The sequence below is a fragment of the Balaenoptera borealis genome (assembly GCF_965194805.1).
Source record: "Balaenoptera borealis genome assembly, chromosome: 11".
Classification (NCBI taxonomy): domain Eukaryota; kingdom Metazoa; phylum Chordata; class Mammalia; order Artiodactyla; family Balaenopteridae; genus Balaenoptera; species Balaenoptera borealis.
In genome coordinates this window covers 48,184,819-48,209,207 of record NC_138868.1, presented here as the reverse complement: position 1 = coordinate 48,209,207, position 24,389 = coordinate 48,184,819, and the positions used below count along the sequence as shown (strand labels likewise).

Below are 24,389 nucleotides of genomic sequence, written 5' to 3'. Positions count from 1 at the left end.
CTTCCGAACTTGTGTCCTCTGTTCTGACCTCAACACCCAAATTTCCTATTGTTGTTGTATATCATACATGGATGTTCTGATGGCACTTCAACCATACTCAAAGCTGAACTTATGATCCCTATTCCAAAGCCTTGTCTTCATTCTTCTGTGTTTTTATTTTGGTTGATGCCATAATCTTCCTCCCAGTTTGGGCTGTAAGTCTCCAGATCACCCATCTCTTCCCCTTCACTTCTCTTATCTAGTTTGTTCTCCTTTGGAAAACCAATCCCTCTTCTGCTCACAGTCAGAGGCTGAAGCCATCCATCCCCTCGCTTCTCCTTCTAGAGTGGCCACGTGGCCCATGGCCTATCATCACACTCCATCCCCTTGGCTGCAGTGACTGATTCAATGATATATACAGCTGGGCCAACTATACTGTCTCCTAAAACTGGATCTTGAACACAGTGAAGCCTGAACTGAAAATTTTTCATGTTAATTCATCCTGGCAGCAGTCCTTGAAGAGACTGTCTATTTGCTCCTGCTCCTAAATCCCTAGAGCTGCTCTGGTTCCCACTCTTCCTGAAACTTAGATCTTCAGCTATTCTTTTGAGACTGTAAGCTACCCCATACTCTTCCAATAAATTCGGCCACACCCCCCAAAAAACAAATTTTTGCTACCCAGAGTTGTCTGCTTGCAACCAAGGAATCCTGATACAGCCTGTGATTCTTTTTTCCTCCTTGAAGTCCCCTTAATTTGCCCCCCACCTCTTTTCTACTCTCACTGGCCTATTTATCACTTTTGCTAGAATTTTTTCAATATCCTAGCATATAGCCACCCTAAACATGAGTTATTTTTCTCAAGCACAGCAGATTATGCCATTTCTTTTCAAAAGCCTTCAGAGGCACTCCACTGTAAAGACAATAAATTCCAACTTCTCAGCCTACCATTCAGGGCCTTCCAGTCTGCCCCCAGTTTACTTTTCTAGTTTTTTCTCCCATTAGTTACCTCCCTAACCATTTACCACAGCCCTGGTGTACCCTACTCCCGTTACTTTGAACTACTCGCTATTCCAAAAAACATGCCTGACTTCTCACCTTGTTTGCTGCTTGTGCCACCCTCTCCCTCTGGAACATTTTTCCCCCAACTCTGCCGGAGGGAATCCTTCCATCCTGTAAGGCTTATTTAAATTCTCTCTTTTTCTTGAGACCTTCTGTGGTAGGCAGAATAATGTCTCCTCACCACCCCCCCAAATATGTCCACATCCTAGTCCCTGGAACCTATAATGATGTTACCTTATACATAAGGGGACTTCAGGTTGCAAATGGAATAAAAGTTGCAAATCAGCTGGCCTTAAAATAGATTATCCTGGATTATCTGGGAGGACAAAATGTATTTATGAGGGTCCTTAAAAGTAGAAGGGGGAGGCAGAAGAGGCCAAAGTAATAATGTAATGTATGAAAGTCTCAACCCACTGTTGCTGGCTTTGAAAGTGGAGGAAAGGGTCCATGAGCCAAGGAATGTGGGCAGCTTCTAAAATCTGAAAAAGGCAAGGAAACAGATTTTACCCCAGAGCCTCCAGATGGGAATGCAGTCCGGCAAACACCTTGATTTTAGCTCAGTGTAGGACTTCTAACATACAGACCTATAAGAAACAACGTGTATTGTTTTAAGACATTAAGTTCGGGATAATTTGTTATAGCAGCCACAGAAAACTAATACACGTTCCCAGAGCACACTTTTTCTCTCTGAGACGCAGTTCCTTAAAGAGAAAATAATACCTGCTATTGACAACCATAGAGGGCTGTGCAGAATGAAAATAGGTACCAAAGATACTCTTATTATTGCTGAAAATGCCAGCTTTAAACTACTTTCTTTACATCTACCTCATTCATTCTTTCAACATGTACAGACACTGTCAATGTGCCAGCACTAGGAACGAAATTTGAACAATGAGCCAGCTCTAGGAATGCAAGGTTGAACAATGAAAATTCCCTGTCCTCAATAAGGTTACAGGGCATTAGGGAAGACAGAAAAGTTAACAGAAGATAAGGAAGTAATATGATGCTTACATTATCCAGCAAACAGAGGTGGCCAAGGGAGGATATGGGAGGAACACCTAACCAAGTTGTGGGTTCAGGGAAAGACTCTCAGAGGAAATGATGTCTAAGCTGAGACCTCTAGGACAAGAGTTAAAACAAGTGTGTGTGGGGAGGCAGTCGGGGGCAACATCCAAGCAAAGGAAAAGAGTATATGCAAAATCCTAGAAGCGAAAGTGCCCAGGTTACTTCAGAGGAACAGCAAGCAGTCAGTGTGGCTGGACCACAGACACAGAGAGAGAGAGTAATGGAGAAAGATAAAGCAATTGAGGTATGCAGAGCCACGTCACCTAGGACCATGTAAGTCATGTTAAAGATTCTACTCTTTATCAAGAGCAACAGGGACCTACTGAAGGGTTAAAACAAAAGACGTAATCCACTGGTTTGGAAAGCAGAAAGTGAATTGAAAGGAGGCAAATTAGAGGAAAAGAAACCACATGAGATAGTTCTAACCTATGTCAAAAATAAAGGCATTCTCTACTCACTCACTTACTCATTCTTCCATTTCAATTAATACTTTTCTAAAGCCTACTACTGGCTTGTGCTAGGCTCTGGGAATAAGAAGGATAATCCCTGCCCTAGTAGAGTTTAGAGTGTTTTACAGGGAGACAGACTTATTAATTTGGAAGAAATGACAAGACATGGTGATTAATGAGATATGGGAAGTGAAGGAAAAGGTGAATCAAAGATGACATCTAATTTCTGCTTTGGGCAACTAAGTAGATGGAGGAGCCATTTGCTGAGATGGGGAACATTAAAGGTAGAATAGGTTCATCTAGGGGTAGATGATGAGTTCCATTTTGGATGTTCATTCACTCAGGGGACATTTACTGTCTGATGAGGATAAGAGTAGCTATCTATGAGACATGTCAAGTAGGACCCTGAATATAGAGGTCAGCAAATGAAGAGAAGGATCTCAACAGGGAATGGCCATGATTTACTCTTCTATCATGGTAATAAGTACAGATGCTTGCATCAAAAGTGAATATCTACTCTTTTTCAATGGTATTTACTTAGTACCTACTATGTGAACACAGTGAACAAGAGAGACTAAGCCTGTCCTCAGAGTTTACAACCCCACAACGCCTGCCAGAAATCTGTGGTCCCACATACATGCTCAACATGCCTGCCAAGGTGTTTGCTGCCAGAGGCTGCACCCTCATTTCTCCTCTTGGGCCATTCCATGCTTCTAGGTAAATAATTACAGTGGGACATGCTGCTCCAGGAAGGAACTTTCACTGATCACAAGGACAAAAATGAGGACACCTTGATTCAGATTCCTAGATCCTTTCCTTAGTCTTTGTGTCCTTGGGCTAGAGAGTCTGCTTAATATCAGACATAACATGGCACAATACCAACCTTCCAGGAGGCTTAATTATTTAAAAATGTGTGCAGACTTATATCGCTTACAGGTGAAAGCTGTCTGAAAAGTTTTGTTAGGTAGTATTAAAAACCTTTCCCATATTTTGATTCTTACATAAGCATTAAGATGAAGTATCAGAAAGAGCATATTTTGGGAATTTTAAGCAAAATCTTACAGTCCATAGTGATATTATATAAAAGGACTTTGAAGGCTGCAAATGAACATGTCTTCTTTGTCTTAAATCCTCTCCTTGACCTCCAGAAGCCTGGCAATGTGATAAAATCTTATCTGACAGAAAAAATACTGGGGTATTTTGGGCTCTTCTAATAATCCTAGAAGCACAGACTTGTAAAAGAACAAAATGCCAAAGAAACTAAGGTTAAAGGCTTTAAGTATAAAAAGGAAAAGAATGTAAAACATGCAGCTACCTAACCCTTGCAGTTTTGAAGGTGGAAGTCCCATAGGGCCTACCTGTAAGGATAAAAGGTTTTAGATTAAGGAGTTTCAGAGAGAAGGTCACCTCCTTATAGACTGGAAAATGAGACATCTGGGAAAGAGAGACACAAGCTATGCTCTCCTGAGTGGAAGGAGAGCTGCTCCCTGGTTCCTGAGAGGTACTGTGGAAAATATTTTACACAATCATTGCCATGTGGCAGTGGCCTCAGCATGTTCTCAAAGAGCCCACACTCCAGCAACTTACTAGGAGTATATAACCTGAGCTAGGACCCGCTGCCCCAGAAACAATGAGATGGCGCAGCTCCAGGGGCGGTGGCGGTGGTGACACTCCTCTGCCTTCGCACATAAAACGCGGAGCAGCAACCCCGGCTGGCACAAGGAGGACACACAGTAGTTAGGGGTCACAGTACTGCACCCCTGGCGTCGGCAATGGACAAATGGTATGCGTGGTGGGGTTATTTGGTTTGAGCTAAGGGAGTCTGAATAGCAGTGAAGAATAGTGAGAAAATATCTTCACATGGTTTCTTAGCCCAGGGGTTGGATCTCCCAGGTGGGAGGCCCTGCCCACAGATACTCACCTATAGTTTTCCTGACACTTAGGTGTGGCCTAGGGCTTCAAATAGACCAGGGCCAGGGTACAGATATTTTCTGAGGCACGAGGGTCTACAGAAGTCTGGTACTTCCCCACCCAGACTGTGAATGGTACAGGATAAGGGCAGAAAATGCCAGAAAAGTATAGCTGCACAAATTGGTTCAGTCACACTCATACAAAACAGTCAAACATTAGATAATGCATATAAAGCATTAGCTTAGAGCTTTGTTCTTAGTAAGTGCTCAATAATGCCAAATAGTATTATCCACTCACAGAGATATACTCATGTATAGATATGTACACCTATCTCTACCACTCTGGAAAAGTCCAGATAGTCACTCTGCTTTCTGGACCAAAAGAAGGTCAAGGGTCATGGGCCCAGATAGGCAAGGTTCACCCTCATAAATGTCATTTCAGCAGCAATGTAGACTTTGCAGGGAAACGCCAAGCCAAGGGACTTCAATTCGAGGATGTTTACTCTTCTCCTATCCGGCCAAAGATGGGCAAGGCGGGAGCCAGGAAGCAGGGAAAACAGTATGGGGCACTAGTAACACAAGGATGGCAAACAGAAGAGGCTAAGGTAGAGCAGTTTTCTGGGGCAAAGACTCCACCCTGAGCCCACGGGGCTATAGGAGGGACCTTTCAATACATCCTCCTGCATGGGATTTTGCCGCTTACCCCCAGTGCTTCCTCCATTCTTGTCAGAAGGCCTAGCACGAACCGAATCCCTCTTTGTTCTCAATCTCACATTCTGGTTTCTCCTCCCTGGCCTTCCTACACCCACGTTTCCTTAGTTGATGCCCACTTCCATCAACCCTCTGAAGCCACCTTTTCAGATCCTCAGCCAGCCCTGTAGCAAGAGGAGTGTATTTTCGCTGCAGAGCATCCTAAAGGGCTAGTTTGGCTCCTGACACCTACTTCACATGTCTAGTTCTGTTCTGGAAAAGTCAACACAAAACAAATGCGTACTCTGATCGTACTTGCTCTCTTCTCTCATTCTGCCTCAAACAGAAACCACAATATTTAATAATCTGGTTTTACTTAAAATTCTGCCTTTTTTTAGACAGCTAGGATACTGTCTTCCTTAAAACCCAGTTATTTTAGCCTGTAGTATCTGCTCACAAATTTACTCACTCTCACAATAATGTTCCACAACATGGAACATATACTCTTGAAAATGAAACTGCTTGAAAGTGTGAAAATGGAAATGTTCAGTGAAAAATAATATGTTAGTGACAAATATGATAACAGTGAAAGCAAGTGGGCCAGAAATCAAAGAAAAACAAAATTTTGAATTGACTCTCTAAATGGGAAACAGTCTGATCTTTGTTATGTGAAAACGTACCTCTCACCATTAGGCCCCACTCTGTTGATTAGTTTTTCCATGGCTTCCTCTGTCTCCTTCAGTTTTTCTTGTAGTTGAACAAGCTCAAAATTGGCTGAAAAATAAGCATCAATCTAAGAACCATCATGTACAACTCCCTAAGCCCTTTTCTGAAACATGGCTGGCTGTGACGCTCTACAATAATCCAGACTGGTCCTGAGAGTCAGGCTGGTCCTGAGATGCAGCTAATCCAATCAGGACACAAAGGGTACTGAGGTCTAGACACCAAGATCTAAAGGATACATGTTTAGAAAGTGATGAATAAATCACTCTCTCACACACAGAAATATAGCAGGACCAAAGAAAATACCTAGGAGTGAAAAACATAGCCCTGCACAGTCAGCCAAGAAGGAATGAAGATAACTCCTTTCTAATTCAAATGATACTTGAGGATAAAGTACCAAATCTGGTAAAGGACTTCAGAAAAGGTGTTAAGACCTTGAAATGAATGATATTTCACCTGTCCCTAGGATCTAAAAACTTATATGGAAGATAACAGTATAAAAGTTACTCTTCTTCAATAGAAGAAGTCTTGAACTAGGGCTGAGACCTTCCTGCCCAAGGTTTTCTACTTCAGTCATCTGGGGTGAGTGGTATAACCCTATCTCCCAGAAGCAGCTTTCTCAACAAGGGTCAGAAAGGACCACAACTACTGAAAGTAATGTTAAGACCCTAAAAGTAGAACATAAAAAAATCAATCACTCAATCAGTACATGAAATGAACTTTAAGGTAACAGGAAAATAAAATGTTGCTCATTATGTAGATAATCTAGTTATTCTGTTTCACATCCGAGTATCATTCTACGCAGATATATTTAGAGGATCACTATAAAATGTAATATTTCAAAGGCTTTTTAGTACTTGTACAACAAATTCTTATGCATGCAATTAACATCTGTGCCACATAAATGCTTAGGTTATTTTTATTTTCTTTATGATTCAAAATTGAAGCATAAGAAGTTGATATAATTGCTACTACATTATAAAACAGCTGCTCTTAGGAATTCATTTTATTTACTTCTTTCTGTTTTAAATGCATTATGTGACAGGATAAAGAATTTGCTACTCTTTAGTTCACAAGTCTTTAAAAACAATTTCATGATGCATTTACAATCACTTTTGGTAAGACACTATTTCAATTAAGAATACAAAAATTGAAAAAAAGAAAAGAATACAGCAGGGATCACAGTCATTTTGCTGACGTCTTTCTTTTAAAAACCTCCGATGAGGCTTCAGTATCCACAGGATAGTTTGGCCTTCAACAACACAGCTTATCCTACCTACTCTTCATGCCTTCTTTCCCACAGCTGCCCTCTGTCAGACTGCGTCTTACTCAAGCACCCTATCTAATAGGCCCTCCTTCATACACAGCTAGGTGCGATTTCCCAGAAGGCTTTTGCCAAGTCCCTTCCTTCTAGGTAGTAAACTTTTCACAAGTTATTTTTCCCTGACATTCATCCTAGACTATAAATTCTCAGAGGGAAGAGCCATGCCATATATATTTCATTTTTCCAGAGAGCACGGAATATTCTAATTGGTCGGTAAATATTTGATGATCATGTTTCAAGAGTAAGAAGTGTTAAACTCTGTCTCTAGATCTAATAACTGACTTTGACAATGACTTGATCTCACTGCCTCAGTTTTCCTCTATGTGAAATAAAGAAATTTGCTACCAATATTCTGAAGTCTAGAAATGAGAAGTAACCCATTCCGAGCGTAAAATATTAATCTCCTAATATATAAAAAAGTGAACTGGTGGTTGTGTACTTTTCATAACTATCTTTCCCTCAAAAGCCCAACATCAATATGGAAACTTGAGAATTCCCAGAGCTAAGGTAAAAATCGGCATCAGATTAATCTGGGACAACTTTTGAGAAACGCTTTTAAGACATATCCACAGATTGTCCCTCTGGCTGTATTACAGCTGTCTGACTCAATGAAACTTATAAATATACTGAAAGGGGCACTTACTAATTTTCCTGTGGGTGCTTCCAGGTGTGGCAGTAGAGCACTTCCGATCCTCTGCAGTACTTTTCCCCTTTGAGAGCTGAGAATTGAACGAGGTACAGTACATCAACAGCAGCTCAGAACCTCAAAGTCATGGAACCCCTCATATTAAATGGAAAAAAAAAAAAGGTTGGGAGAAAATCAAATCAAATAGCAACATTAGAGAAACATCTCAAAAAAAAAAAAAAAAAAGCCAACAGAAGGTTTCCAAGTAAAAAATTATCAAGGTCAAGGCACAAGAAAAAAATCTCTTCACAAGCCATCTGCCTTGCCCATGCTCATCCAAGACTCAACCTGGGCTGCCTGCAGAATTCCTAGGCAAGAACGAAGTCACCTCTTACTCTAGCTAGGAGGGCAGCCTCCTGCCTCTACTTACAGTGCCCAGGCCCAGGCCCGTGGTTGGCCAAAGCCTGCCTGGAGGCAGAACTTAACTGGGAGTCTACTTTTAAAAGGACCCAAATCATATCTCCCCAGAGCTGGGAAATATCAGGCTTAGTTTCAGGACGCGGCAGTTCTGTTTCAGGAGAATTACTACAACCGATGTTAAAAACAGCACCTCAGGGGCTTCCCTGGTGGCGCAGTGGTTGAGAATCTGCCTGCCAATGCAGGGGACACGGGTTCGAGCCCTGGTCTGGGAAGATCCCACATGCCGCAGAGCAACTGGGCCCGTGAGCCACAATTACTGAGCCTGCGCGTCTAGAGCCTGTGCTCTGCAACAAGAGAGGCCGCAATAGTGAGAGGCCCGCGCACCGCGATGAAGAGTGGCCCCCGCTTGCCACAACTAGAGAAAGCCCTCGCACAGAAACGAAGACCCAACACAGACATAAATAAATAAATAAATAAATTTAAAAAAAAAACCCAGCACCTCATACTCCTGGGGGTAAAAGGAGGAAAAAGTGGTGTTGGTACAGTCATTATTTGGCCTCACAGTGGCCACCTGGAAATCATTATGCCAATCCTCATGATAAAGTTCTTCTTAGAACATCTTTATGCCTTTATAGTTTACAAAGATGCCCAATCAAGAAAAAACTGGGGCAGGGTCGGGGGAGGGTAGGCTTTGAACTTTACTGCTCAGTGGATTAGGAACTAGAAGATTCAGGTTCAAGGCCTGGTTCTGCATTTTTAGTTGTGAATTCTGGGGCAAATTGTTTAGGTTCTGAGTGAAGATTTTCTCATCTGTAAAACTGAGATACGTGACAGCTATCCTAGGTACCTCATAAAGAGGAGGCAAGATTTAAAGAGATGATAGATTTGAAAAAGGGTTATGAACTATAAAGGGTTTTAATGCTGACAATGATTTTTATTATGATGATACTGGATTTTCATTGATGTAATATGATCAGGATGAATCCACTTACCTTAAATAGAATGTATAGTATATATAAAAAAATCCCAAAACCGTAGATTGGAATAATCTGCCCCATCAGGCCTCTTCCACTACCTCCTCCTCCAGTGCCTCCACCTCGTCCTTTAGCCTTTGCAAAGGCCTCTGCAAGGTGAGACCTCTGGAAGTGAGCCCCAGAGGTCTGGCCATCTGAGGGTGCCTGGTGATGATGCATCATAGGTGGAAATCGACTCAACTTCCCTGAGAAAATAAATTAATCAGTCTTTATTACTTCTACTATTTTAAATATGGCTATTAGGAAAACACCTCACGCACTGAGATACATGACAGAAGTCAACTCAAACAAGTTTAGGAAAAAAACGGGAACTTGATTATAAGGATATAGAGGCATCACGAGAGTATCACACATATAATAAATATCATGTGGCAATCTCTAGCTGTTCACCAAACCCATTTTCTCTTCCTTTTGGGTCCACAGGTGGATAACATTTTTCAGCTTCCCATACACTTAAATGTGGCCGTGTGACTGAGTTCCAGACAAAGCAATGTGAATGATAGGTGCTAGTTCAAGGCCTGGCCTATACAACGTCCCATGTATTGAACTCCATGTTCATTTCCTTTCTGCAGGCTTGATGCTAACACCTAGGGAGACACTGGAAGTCATGTGTTGAAAATGGCAGAGCCTCCATCAACCTGAGTTCCTGAGTAACTGTGTGGCACAGAGCCCTCCACTGCCACCACCTCACCAACTTAGAACCATCTGGACCTGTTTATGTGAGTGAGAAATAAACTTCTATTGTGTTAGGGCCATTATACACTTTGGAGTCTATCTATTAGAGTAGTTAGCCATCCCTAACTAATACACATAAGGAAATGCAATGTGATCTCAGAAAAGAACACAATCAGAAACTGGAAAGCCATCAGGATACAAGACAGCTACTCTCACATTCTACTTCAATCGTTCTCCCTCTCTGTGGGACCAGAGGGCTTTTTTCTCTGTTCCTCTGTGCATATCTTCCTCATTCTCATTTCTCCACCAGCATTTCTCTAGTTTCTCTGTAAACATAAAGGAAGATGTTCACCCCCAAACCCCTCAATCTGCATGTCCTTCAAGGGGCCAGCAGAGACTGGTCATAATTCCAAATTCCCTGCACACCTACTCAGCTTGGGTAGGTATGCAGCACTTTCCAATCAGCTGTAGCTGAGCAGACAGGATTCATGTAGTACAAACAGGGTCACAGGGGCTCAGTCCTGTGAGTGAAGTGCAGGGCTTAGAGAAAGGAGCGTGCATCAGTTTTCTCACATTTTTTCCTCCATCAGGGGCAGCCAAACATCAACAGCGTCAAGCCTCCTTCAAGTCACAGGTGAGAAAGAAAGGAAAGACATCTCTTCAAAAGGCCATGTAAACAGGCTTGTGTGGATAATCCATTGACAAAAAACACTAAGGAGCAGAAAGACTTCCCGACTCAGGCTCTAAAAATACAAACTACACAGTAAAAACTGTTGGATTTGACTTCAATAAAATTATGGATTTCTGTTCAATAAAGAATACCATGAACAGGGTTAAGATAGATGACAGACAAGGAAAAGCTTCTGCAACGTCTAAAATTGACAATGGATTAAATCTCTAGCACAGACAAGGAATTCCTACAATTTGATATGAACATCAGAGGAAACCCAATAGAAAAATGGCCAAAAGATATGAGTAGGAAACTCACAGAAAGAGAAGTTCAAATGGTTAACAAGTACATAAAGAGATGATCAAAATAAAACCAACGAGAAAAATACTAATTAAAACAATGAGCTAGCACTTATACCTATCAGAAGGGCAAAAATTAGAATGGGGGGTAATAGTAGGTACTGTCAAAGATGTGGGGAGGCAAGAACTCTCATGCATTATGGGTAAGAGTGTAAACAGACACAGCCATTCTGCTAAGTGATCTGGCTGCACTTAGTGACATTAAAGCTACGTCCTATTATCCAGTGATCCTACACTGGTGGATAAATTCCAGAGAAATTCTCAAATAAGGCTGTCTGTATCCGAATTCAAACTATATACTCTATAGACCTGTGTGAGAATGTTCACTGTGATGATGTTGTAGCAGGGAGCCTGAAGTAACTTTGATCTCTGTAACTGTTAGAATGTAGAATCAAAATGGAGTAGATACAAATATGAAATTCCACATAGCTTTTAGAAAACACTTTAGATATACCTACAGCAATATGAACATATCTTAAAAAGCACAGCATTGAAAAAAATAAGCAAATACCATATGGAAGCTAAAGACACACTATAATTATACTACCTATCTTTCAAGCAAATATGTAGGTATAAGGACATAAAACAAACACATTAGAGTGGGTGCACATGAATGGAGAAAGGAATGGGCATGTGGAGTGAAGGTAAAAGGTTAAAAAGAAAGTAACAAAATAAGAAAGCAACCTTGCACTGGTGATGTTAATCAGGGGCTATGAACTGAGGACTATCTTCAAGTCAACTCTCTGCTCCTGAGGTGAGAGAGATGGTGGGTGGGCAGGCAAGGAGTGAGATAGCCAGCCACTGGGCCTGGGAGCTGCCCTCTGCCTGTATCCTCTCTCAGCCGAGCTCCACTCCAACAATCCTTTTTTTCCTCTTGATACTGACTTCGGGTGACATGGAAGTTAGGAGAAATGCTTCTTTTTAAGGGGAGGTCAGCAACAGAAGCACAACTTCAGACAGTAGAAGAAAGCAAGCAGGTCACTACTCCTTATTCCAGGTGCTGGTGACTATTTTGCTACTAAACTGTCAAGGATCTTAATATCTTAAATGGTCCTAGCTTTAAGGCTATAATGCACTTTGAACAAATGCCTAGCCAGCATCTAAGAAGCTAACCTTTCCCTTGAGAGAATCTGATATATCAGGTGGTTACTGCTGAATAAACTAGATTTAATATCTGTAGTAATACGTTGTTGAACTTCATTTAACTGTATTGAGAAGACTGTTCTCAAAACTTGGCATAAAACAAAATATAAAAAATTAAAACCAAATAATGGCACAAAAGGCATTATTTTGCATTTCTAAAATTGAAAAATGATGATGATGCTAAACATCACACATCTGCCCCCAAAACTTTTATAGATCTGTCAGCCAAGAAGATTTATTGGACCACTATTACGTTCAGGACTGTGCTGTAGGCAGGAAAGGAGGAGAACCATAAATGAAATGGAAACAACGGTTCCCACATGAAACAATGCTTTTAAAAAGTAGTATATCCAAAACAAACAGCAAAAAAGGAACAGGGTACTATGGATCTTATTTCTAGACAAACTAAGTGTCTAAGTATTGAAAGAATGCAAAAAAAAAAAAAGGGAGAGGAATCAGATGGGATCAATCATTGAAGGGAGTGAGATTCAGAATAGAAGAGAAGCAAAGGCACACTAGGAGAAAAGGGGACTGTGTGCAATGAGAAAAAGATGAGAACAAAGAAATAAGAACAAAGAATAAATAAGGTTAACTACCAAATCCATTAAGGGAAGTAACAAGAGATAAGGAGGGGAAAGTAGCGGTGGGTTAAACGTTAACTTGTGTCATATAAATTTAATACTGTGGGTCTAGGATCAGGGAAATGATTCAATCAGAAGGGTGTCTGAGTAGGATTATTCCAGCAGTTGAGTAAGGACCTAACAGAGAGAAACTAGGGTCTGGGAAATCAGCCAGAAGACAGCTATAGCTATAGAAAGGAAAGGATGGGTCCAAGGGCTTTTACCATGTAATGATCAGCAACATTTAATAATGAATGTGGAGTGGGGGGTTGGAAAACTCGAAGGTTGGTTTAAGATACTAAGAGAAGACAATGAGGAAAACTGGGAGGGCTTATGGTTAGGGGAAGACTGAACACCTATTTTTCACATGTTAAATTCTAGGTGTTGTTGGCATATTCAGAGAACATTTTTATTAGACTGTAGTTAAGCTTGAGAAGAAACTGAGCTACCTAAATGACAAAGCTAATTAAAGTTGCATGAACAGTTCCCATACCAAAAAAACTGGAGGGGTATGTGTACTTATGTGCAAAAATACGAAGAAAAGAAAACTGTGCTGGTCAAAGAAGACCAGAAGCAAACCAGTATCATAAAAGTCAAAGGAGGATAGACTTTAAAGCAACTGAGAAATCTAGAACAAACTGATAAAAGACTAATGGCTATCCCTGTTTTTAGACACAATGTATTCTTGGGAAAAGGATGGCCATCGTATGTAATCTTGACTGTCTACCTATTTGGACAATAACAGAAACCAATATACTACAAAGCATCATAGAATCTTCAGAGTCAGAAAGAGGCTTAAAAGTCATCCAGCCTCTCAACAAATGCTATGGGGACAAGACATTCACATGCAAAAGAATGAAGTTAGACCCCTACCTCACACCATATTAAATTTCTAAAAATTAACTGAAAATAGATTAGAGACCTAAATATAAGAGCCAAAACCATAAAAGTCTTAGAAAAAAAATAAACATAAATCCTTGTGACCTTAGATTAGGCACTGTTTTCTTAGATATGACACCAAAAGCACAAGCAACCAAAGGAAAAATAAGTGGACTTCATCAAATTTTAAAACTTTTGTGTGGCAAAGACACCATCAAGAAAGTGAAGACAACCCACTGAATGAAAGAAAACATCATATATCTGATAAAGGTTGAGTATCCAAAATAGATAAAGAACTCCTACCACTCAACAAAAAGACAACCCAATTAAAAATGAACAAAATATCTTAATAGACATTTTTCCAAAGAAGATATATAATGGCCAACATGCACATGAAAAGATGTTCAACATCACTAGCGATCAAAGAAATGTAAATTAAACCCACAATGAGACAGAACTTTACACCCACAGGATGCTATAAGCAAAAAGACATAATCGATGGGACTTCCCTGGTGGCGCAGTGGTTAAGAATCTGCCTGCCAATGCAGGGGACACGAGTTCATGCCCTTGCCCGGGAAGATCCCACATGCCACGGAGCAACTAAGCCCGTGTGCCAAAACTACTGAGCCTGCGCTCTAGAGGCCGAGCTCTAGAGCCCACGAGCCACAACTACTGAGTCCGTGTGCCACAACTACAGAAGCCCATGCGCCTAGAGACCGTGCTCTGCAACAAGAGAAGCCACCAAAAAGAGAAGCCCGCACACTGCAATGAAGAGTAGCCCCCGCTTGCCACAACTAGAGAAAGCCCGTGTGCAGCAATGAAGACCCAACACAGCCAAAAAATAAATTAATTAAAAAAAAAAGACATAATCAAAAGTGTTGGCAAGGATGTGGAGAAAATGGAACTACTGTACTCTGCTGGGTGGGAATGTAAAATAGTGCAGCTGCTTTGAAAAACAGTCTGGCGGTTCCTCAAAAAGGTAAAGTTTCCATATGACCCAGCAATTCTGCCCTTAGGTATATACCCAAGAAGAATATGCTCACACAAAAACTTATGTACAAAAAAGATCTTGCTGTGATTTATGTTAAAGAGTGTTCTTCCTATGTTTTCCTGTAAGAGTTCTATAGTGTTAGGTCTTGCATTTAGGTCTTTAATCCATTTTAAGTTTGTTTTTGTGTATGGTGTTTTATATATATATATATATATATACACACGCACGTATGTGGAATCTAGAAAAATGGTACAGATGAACCTATTTACAGGGCAGGAATAGAGATGCAGACATAGGGGACAGACGTGTGGACATGGTGGGGGTTGGGGAGGGAGGGTGGGATGAACTGGGAGACTGGGATTGACGTCTGTGCATTGCCATGTGTAAAACAGATAGCTAGTGGGAACCTGCGGTATACCGCAGGGAGCTCAGCTCGGTGCTCTGTGGTGATCTAGATGGATGCGATGGGGGGTGGGGTGGGAGAGAGGTCCAAGAGAGAGGGGATATATGTATACATATAGCTGATTCACTTCATTGTACAGCAGAAACTAACACAACATTGTAAAGCAACTATACCCCAATTAAAAAAAAAACACTTTTGTACAAATGTTTAAAGCAGTATTATTCATAATGGCCAGATGTTCATCAGCTAATAAAAATGTGCTATATCCATACAATGGAACAGTATTTGGCCATAAAAGAGGAAGGAAGTACAGACACATGCTACAGTATGGATGAACTCGAAATCATAATCCTAAGTGAAGAAAAGCCAGTCATGCAAGACTACATATTATATGATTCCATTAATATGAAGTGTTCAGAATAGGCAAACCCATAGAGACAGAGAGTAGATTTGTGGTTGCTTGCTGGGGGGAGGTAGGGAGGGTGGAGAGGGGGCAGAGGAGAGTGACTGCTAATGGGTATGGTTTTTTTTTCTTAAGGTGTGATGATTCTGATGATGGTAGTACAACTTTGTGACTATATTAAAAGCCACTGACTGTGCACTTTAAACAGGTAAATTGCACGATATGTTATTTATCTCTCAATAAATTGGAAATTTTTAAAAAGAGTTATCTAGTGGTGGTCTTGACTCCGCTGAATACCATCAAACAGGAAACTCAGTACTTCCCCCCACAGGAAGCCCATGCCACCTCTATACAGCTCTGATTGTTAGAACTGTCTTCTTTATATTGAGTTAATGGGTGAGCAATGGGAGTAAGAAAGGAAGTGTGATATAGGGTTTCAAAAAGCAATACTAAATGAATGGTGATATGGCAAGAAGGAGAGAAACATTAAAATTGATTTCAAAAGAGATTACTGATAAAGAGATTGTAGACTAGAATCAAAGAAGCACTGAAAAAGTAGAGAATACTATTTTCAAAGGTAGGAGGGGGAACTGAGAGCAATGGAAGAGACAGGCTAGATGGTAAAAATATGTTTTATAACCTAGGAGAAATCTGTGCATTTTATATTCAATGTAATAGTTCACATATTTACTACTGAACACTTAACAACATGCCAGGTACTGTGCCAGACACTGAGATTAAAATGATAAATAAAACAATTCCTGTATTTAAAGAGTTTATGGATAAGAAGTATAGTTACAACATGGTAACTGTACTGTAACCATCAAATCCAATGGCTTTTACTCAGCTCTCACTCTTAAGACTCCTCTCCTACACAAGAAAGTGATTACCACAAGTTATTCAATAAATATTGGATTAATCTGAACAAATTCTTGTCAAACTTTCCTGCCTTAATATCTGTGGCACATCACTCTCCTGATTTCTTCTTTCCCCACTGACTAGTCCTTCAACCTATTTCTTCCCATCTCTTTTACTGGCTCTTCTTTAATCCTCTCTCCCCAAGGTTTTGTTTCAACCTTTGTTCTTTCCTTATTCCTCTTCCTTTGGTAAACTCATTCATTCTCAAGGCATACACTGTAATGTCCAAAATGTATAGCTCTAATTCTGACCTTTCCTCCAAGCTCTTATCTCTTATCTCTAAATCCCATTAATATATATGTCCTTTTGTGTGTCTATCAACTCAAACCTAAAAATGAAACTAATTTTCACCTTCCAAAACCTGCTCTCCTCCTGTATTTCTTTTCTTTGTAGAGTCACTCTCTCAGACCTTTAGGCTTCAGACCTATAACCTCTGCCACCTGTGACCAAGGGTACACTTGAGATGGCAGGCTAGGGTCAGAATGCTGAATTTGGAACAGATTTTTCTCTTCATAAAGTTAACTGTTCTCAATAGGGAGCAACCTCACCTCTTGGATCTTGGTATCACCATGTTTCTTAGAACTGAACAGCCCAGAATGCCTAAAAAGTCAATGGCTAGCAAACACTTGGAGATGTCTAGCTGAAATGATTTTTTAAGAAAACAATTTTAAAGAAAATACTCCAAGTGTACAAAAAACTACAGATGATAATACACGAGCACCTGTATACCTACCTACCACACAGATATAACTGGAGCCCCTTATGTCTCTTCCTCCCACCCTCACTGAAATAGCCACAACTCCGAATTTGGTTATTATTAGAATATGTGCTTTTAGACTTTACTATGTAAGTATACATCCATGAACAATATACAATATTGACTGAGTATTTTTTTTTCCCTAAAATCTAGTTATTAATTAATTAATTATTTTTGGGGGGGCTGTGTTGGGTCTTAGTTTCTGTGCAAGGGCTTTCTCTAGTTGTGGCAAGCGGGGGCCGCTCTTCATCGTGGTGCGCGGGCCTCTCACTATCGCAGCCTCTCTTGTTGCGGAGCACAGGCTCCAGACGCGCAGGCTCAGTAGTTGTGGCTCACGGGCCTAGTTGCTCCGCGGCATGTGGGATCTTCCCAGACCAGGGCTCGAACCCGTGTCCCCTGCATTGGCAGGCAGTTTCTCAACCACTGCGCCACCAGGGAAGCCCATTGACTGAGTATTTTAAAACTTTATATTATAATGGATGGTGGTGATGGTTGTATACCAGTGTGAATGTACTTAATGCCTCTGAACTGTATATCTAATGGTTGAAATGATAAATGTTATGTATATTTTAACCACAATTAAAAAAAAAACTTTATATTACAGTATCACACTGTACTGATGTTTCTGCAATTCCTTTTTGCCTTTTTCTGGCAAAATGTATCCAGTTAATACATGCAACTAGTTCATTCACTCAAACAGCTATATAACATCTCCTTGTATATCTATATCACAATTTTTCACTATTACAAATGTTCTACTTTATAGCTACATTACAAAAAAGATTTGTGGGGTTTTAATTGAAGTATAGTTGGTTTACAATGTCATGTTAGTTTCAGGTGTACAGCACAGTGACTCAGTTTTTTTTTTTTTTTTGCCTGCGTTGGGTCTTTGTTGCTGCGCGCAGTAGCTACTCTTTGTTGTGGTGCACAGGCTTCTCACTGCGGTGGCTTCTCTTGTTGCAGAGCATGGGCTCTAGGCACACAGGCTTCAGTAGTTGTGGCTCGCGAGCTCAGTAGTTGTGGCTTGCAGGCTCTAGAGTGCAGGCTCAGTAGTTGTGGCACACAGGCTTAGTTGCTCTGCGGCATGTGGGATCTTCCCGGACCAGGGCTCGAACCCGTGTCCCCTGCATTGGCAGGCGGATTCTTAACCACTGCACCACCAGGCGAAGTCCCAAGTGATTCAGTTTTATATGTATACATACATACACACACACATACACACACACACACACACTTTTTCAGATTCTTTGCCCTTAGGTTATTAAAAAATATTGAGTATAGGTCTCTGTGCTATACAGTAGGTCCTTGTTAGTTAATCTGTTTTCTATATAGTAGTGTGTATATGTTAATCCCATACATATGGTACTATATACACAATGAAATATTACTCAGCCATAAAAAAGAATGAAATAGTGCCATCTGCAGCAACATGGACAGCCCTAGAGATTATCATACTAAGTGAAGTAAGCTAGACAGAGAAAGACAAATATCATAGGATATCACTTATATGTAGAATTTTTTAAAAAGATACAAATGAACTTATTTACAAAACAGAAACTCAAAGACATAGAAAAATTTATGGTTACCAAAGGGGAAAGCAGGGAAGGGTGGGATAAATTAGGAGGTTGGGATTTGTGATTTTGTTTTTTAATTGCTTTAAAACAAACAACTAAAGAGATCAGAACATTAAAGATATTAGAACATTAAAATTGCAGACCTTCCAAAATAGAAAACAGCTGTGTTCCCTATCTCTATATGTACTTAAGTATTCTATTAAATGGACTTGACTAAATCCCAATTGTTTATTGAAAGCTTTCCCCATATTTAGGTTTATTTAATTATTAAAATTTCACTTAGCAAATCATTTAAGCTTGACTAAAATCTTAATGGATTTTACAGAGTGCAGCTCTACTTTCCCTTGTTAATAACCATCCCTATTGCTAAAAACAAAAACAGAAACTCTAGCACTGTTAACAAAAGAGCTTTCTGAAAGCAACATTAAACCATTTGCAGCATTTCATTCTTAGGGCAAATAAATCGATAAAGAACTGGATGTGTTTATATTTCTGATTACCACAGAACAAGAAAGGTCTTAATGTAGCCAGTCCTCTAAGATACGAAAGCTTCTCCCTAAATACTGAGAAAGTTCTTGAGGTCATATTTAATTCAGCATTACTTAAAGTGGAGGCTCCAACAACAGCTGACTGTTTCTTCCTCACCAGTCTCCTCCAAGGGCCCATCTTATCGCATTCCCCTCCTACCTAACTCTACTTTGCTGACCACTGCTTTAATGTTTTCTGCTTGTCTAATCAGATTTTTTTCTTCGTCTTTTACCAACCTCCCCACTCCCAATTCATCCTACATATTATTAAAAGAGATATGTGTGTGTCTAAGTTGCTTAGCACAGGGCCTAGTCCATATATTCAACACATGTTAACTATTACTGTTTGTTACCAGAGTAATCTTCCTAAAGCATAATTCTAACTGGTCTTGCCATTCCTTTGATCAAAAGCTTTCAACGGTTCCCATAATGACAAGAGACTGCATCACACAGGAGACAGCAGAGGGAAGTATCAATAAAGTGAGTACCACCTTTTCAGTCAGAGTTATTAAGATCCTCGCTGTGTGTCCAACTATTTAAGTGGAGGTTAAATTAACCTTACTAGAGCTCATTTTCATCATCTATAAAATGGCTATCATGACACCTACTTCTCAGGGTTGTTACAAGGGTTACAGATTAAATAAGATAACATATACAAAGCTCCCAGCACACACAGTAAGTATTTAGCAAATTCTGATTTTTCCCTCCCTACAAGGTGAACTCCTAAAACAACTGAATTCCATAATCTAGCCCAAAAGTACCTCTTCACGCTTCTTTCCCATTACATAACTCCTGATTCAGCCAAACTAGACTTCTCACCATGCTTTGAGCCTGCCTTGTGATTTCTTACCTCTCAGCCTTTGCTTACTCGAATGGTTTTGCTTTTCCCTCCAAGTCCACATATCTAAATCCAGCCTATCCTAAGCCCAGGCCAAATACTGCCCTTGTCCCTGAAGCATTTTCTCTTATCATCCCCATTGCTTAGAATACACTGTCTGAACCTCTTTAACTGCACTTATCACACCTGGCCTTATTCAAGAGTTCTATTTATGTGTCTTACATCCTCTATTTGAATGGATTGGAACAGAAATGGGTAATATCTTCCACTAAGTACCATTTCTACCCAATTTTAGCTAGTGCTGATTAAAACCTACAAATCATACCTGAGAATAAGAAAAGCAGCCTCTGATACCCAGGAGCTGGCCTGGTGTTGCTATGAGCTGGCCTGGCACTCACAGTTAGGTCTTGGTGTTCTCCTCTTACACATAAGCAATTTCAGACATGAACATCAGACAAGACCATTCTGTGACCATGATGGATCAGACAAAAAAAAATAAGAACACTGTGTAATCTGTCTGAACACACACAAAACATGAACACCGCCCAAACCAAAAAAATATCAAATAGCCCCTATTGCTGGATGATGAGTGACTGCTGCTTCTTTGCCAATTATAGCTATAGCTTTTCTTTAGACTGCTCTCTCTTTACATAAACTCTACTAAGATACCCAGTCATAGAATTTGCCCCACTTTCTGACAGCACCCGATCCATAGCAAAGCCCGACGTCCTTAAACCTCCCTCACAATCACCTAACACAAGCCTAAATCCTATAGTAAGACTTTTCTAACACTCTTACTGAGATGCTGCGTGCTTCCTCGTGGTGTGCATCCTCCTTTGCTGCAACAAGCAATAAACCCAATTTATTCAACTGCAGGTGCATTCCTGGTGCTCTGTGGCTGAAGGACAAACTATGAACTTCTTTAATAGAAGTCTAGTATTTTCTTTAATTATTTTATTTTATTTTTTTTCTTCTTTTCATACTTTTTATTCTTTTTTTTTTTTCTCTCTTTTTTTTTCTTTTACAAACCCTTGTGTCGAGGGCTGACTTTCAATAGATCGCAGCGAGGGAGCTGCTCTGCTACGTACAAAACCCTGACCCAGAAGCAGGTCGTCTACGAATGGTTTAGCACCAGGTTCCCCAAGAACGTGTGGTGCGTGACGGGCGAGGGGGTGGCCGCCTTTCCGGCCACACCCCGTGTCCCAGGACGAAGGGCTCTCCGCACCGGACCCCGGTCCCGACGCACGGCGGAGCGTGCCGCGCTCTAGTATTTTCTTTCTGCTTACAGAGCATGCTCTGGGCCTTGCATGCTATACACTTTGTTGAACTGATCTGAATGACTTACACTAGGCCTGCTGGCCTTGCTGTAATCTCAAGACCCAGCCCAGTCACTCTCAGAGCTAAAAATAGTTTTTTACTTCATTATCCTGAGTGTTTTCAATTTCACAGTTTTGAGAATAGAAAATGGTAGTCAGACTGATCGAGGTGCCCCACACTCAACCACCTCTGAGTTTCTGAAATTGAAAAAGTGTCTAATTTACATGCATTCACAGACTCTCAAATTGTCTCTGCTCCTCTTTGCACACTTTCAGAGTAGATGTCTGATGTTTCATTAAGACAAAAGGTAAAGGACCAAAATAATCCATTTATCTCAGGCACCTACATACCAACACATAAAGAGCTAATTTAAGATAACAAAGAATTACGTATATATGTGTGTGTTACATATGTATGTATAAATATGTATACACACATATACATATATGTGTGTATGTATTTTCACATCTTGGAGAGCTTCAGACTCAGTGAGCAGGACTCACTTGAGGAGAACATGGTGACAAAAAGAGTCTGAACTATTCCAGAGGAACAGGGTTACTGGGGAGGGGCTGGTAAGGAACCCTGTTTACAGGCATTCAAAGTGAGACGCTCAATGGAAAACACAGGTGGGCAGGGTCAGCAGGAGAGATGCCAAACGTAACATTACTGTAGGAGCCCCCCAGGCCCCAGCCAATGAAGCTGGAAGGTAGGACTCTCTTGAAGCCAATTCTAGCATAGAAGCAGCACACTGTCACCTTGGAGGGCTTCAACTACTCTGGAACCTGTTCAAAGTCCCAGTCAGCTAACCAGGAACAACTAACAAGTTCCTGACCTAGTATGCTGACATCTTCATGTTTCAAAGGTACGTAAAGTGAGTCAGGGAATGGTTACTCTGGCTAAAGAAGAAACCTGTTGGTGAAATGAAAGGAGAACCATAGGAGAAAGAGATCATGCCATCTTAGAATTTGTGGCAAAAAGGTAGGGGTTGTATGGCACAGGCTCTAGGAAAGCAGAATTAAGAAGTCCTGAGAACAGAGACACGTGGTTCCATTGCATGAGACTCTAAGAAGAAAGCTCTTAAAATGCATTTTTGCTTGGGCATTTAAAAAATTCTTAAGCAGGTGGGGAAGGCAGAGGAAAACAGTAGTTGTACTGGTAGCTATTCTAAAAGAACAGACAAAAAATGAACAGAAGAACACATCAGCAATCAGCATGAAAGAGTAGCAAGACTTGGAAGAACCACATGAGGAGGCCAAGGCCCAAAACAAATTAAGGTTTACAAAAAGGCTAGCAAAAGCAAAAAGGGTATTTTTAGAGTGAAAAGGCAATTTTCTTGATGATAAAATGTAATGCTGAGAAAGCAGAATTTCTCAACCTCTATTTTGCTTCCATATTCTCTATCCAAGGGTATGAATTTGGAGTTAAATGGGAGAGAATTAACAATCCTAGAGGGAAAAAAAGTCCCAGATGGGTGAGGAGGATAAGATCAAGTCTGTTCACTAAATAATTTCTACCAGGAAGGCTGGTAAAACTTGCACATGAGGTCACTGAACTAAAGAAAATTTTAAGAAATTATATTGATAAAAAAAGAAATCTTGAACGAATGGAGATAGATAACTATTGTTCCAGTTTGCAAAAAGCAGAAGGTGGATAGTGGACTTTTCAACTATAGAGAAGTGAACATTTCTTGGGCTCAATTCTAAAAAGGATTCTTCCTTTTTTTTTTTTTTTATTTGATGGAGTGGACATGGAAGGGAAGAAACATTTTTTCTGGTTATAAAAGAAAAAAAAACGCATACCTATAGAAAATTGAGAAAGTAGAGAAAAGTATAAATAACAACCACCCATGTTTCCATGACCCAGAAATAACCACTGTTAAGATGTTGACCTACTTCTTCCTAGTGAATACATACAGTGAATATATCTTTACTTTTCATTTATAGTATACAATTTTCCCATATTATTTAGAACTCTTCATGAGGAGAAGAAACAGAAAAGGAGATCCAAAATGTATTAAAAGAGATTATGGCTGAAAAATTCCCAAACCTAAAGAAGGAAACAGATATCCAGATACAGAAAGCACAGAGGGTCCCAAACAGGTAAACCCAAACAGACCTACACCAAGACATATTATAATAAAAATGGCAAAAGTTAAAGAGAGGATTCTAAAGGCAGCAAGAGAAAAACAAAGAGTTAATTACATAGGTTCCCCCATAAGGCTATCAGCTGATTTCTCTACAGAAACGTTGCAGGCCAGAAGGGAGTGGCAAGATATAGTCAAAGTCCTGAAAGGGAAAAATCTGCAACCTAAGGTACTCTACCCAGCAGGATTATCATTTAGAATAGAAGGAGAGACAAAGAATTTTTCAGACAAGCAAAAACTAAAAGAATACAGCAATACTAAAACTATCCCCTAAAAGGAAATATTGAAAGATCTCTAAATAGAAGAATATATAGAAAACAGAAAATCACAACTGGAAAGCAAATCACCTAAATAAGCCAGTACACAGATTAAAAAAAAAATCAAAAAATTTCTGTGAAAGTAATGATAACCACAATGAACAGCAAAACGATGAACATGAAGATATAAAAGAGAACACCAAAATCATAAAATGTGACAGAGGAGAGTAAAAAAAATGTAGATTTTAAAAAATTTCCTTGAATGTGTTTGAGCCTATATGACTACCAGTCTAAGGCAAGTAGATATACAATGGGGTTAACATACTTGAAAAACAGGGTTACCACAAATCAAAAACATAAAATAGATTCACAAAAACCAAAAAGAAGAGAACATAAGTATAATACAAAAGAAAAAGGAAAACAACAAGAAAAAGAAAGGGACAAAGAAGAAATATAAAATCAACAGGAAAACAATGTTTAAAATGGCAATAAATACATATCTATCAATAATTACCTTAAATGTCAATGGACTAAATGCTCCAATAAAAAGACACAGAGTGGCAGATTAGATTAAGAAACAAAAGCCTACAAGATGCTGCCTACAAGAGACCCACTTTAGGGCAAAGGACACACAGAG

At 40.0% G+C, this 24,389-nt stretch overlaps 1 protein-coding gene across 7 annotated transcripts in view; it reads right to left on the bottom strand.

The window, feature by feature from the left end:
- Positions 1–24,389, bottom strand: part of RIC3 (RIC3 acetylcholine receptor chaperone) — a 50,631-nt gene that overhangs the window by 10,932 nt on the left and 15,310 nt on the right. For 5 of the 7 annotated variants that reach the window (XM_082341621.1, XM_082341619.1, XM_082341620.1 and 2 more), the window contains exons 2-4: positions 9,237–9,463; positions 7,843–7,918; positions 5,833–5,926 (exon numbers count right to left, since the gene is read on the bottom strand). In XM_082341621.1, coding sequence (XP_082197747.1) covers positions 5,833–5,926; positions 7,843–7,918; positions 9,237–9,463 — 397 coding nt within the window. The other 2 variants (XM_082341622.1, XM_082341623.1) reach the window with 2 other exon arrangements.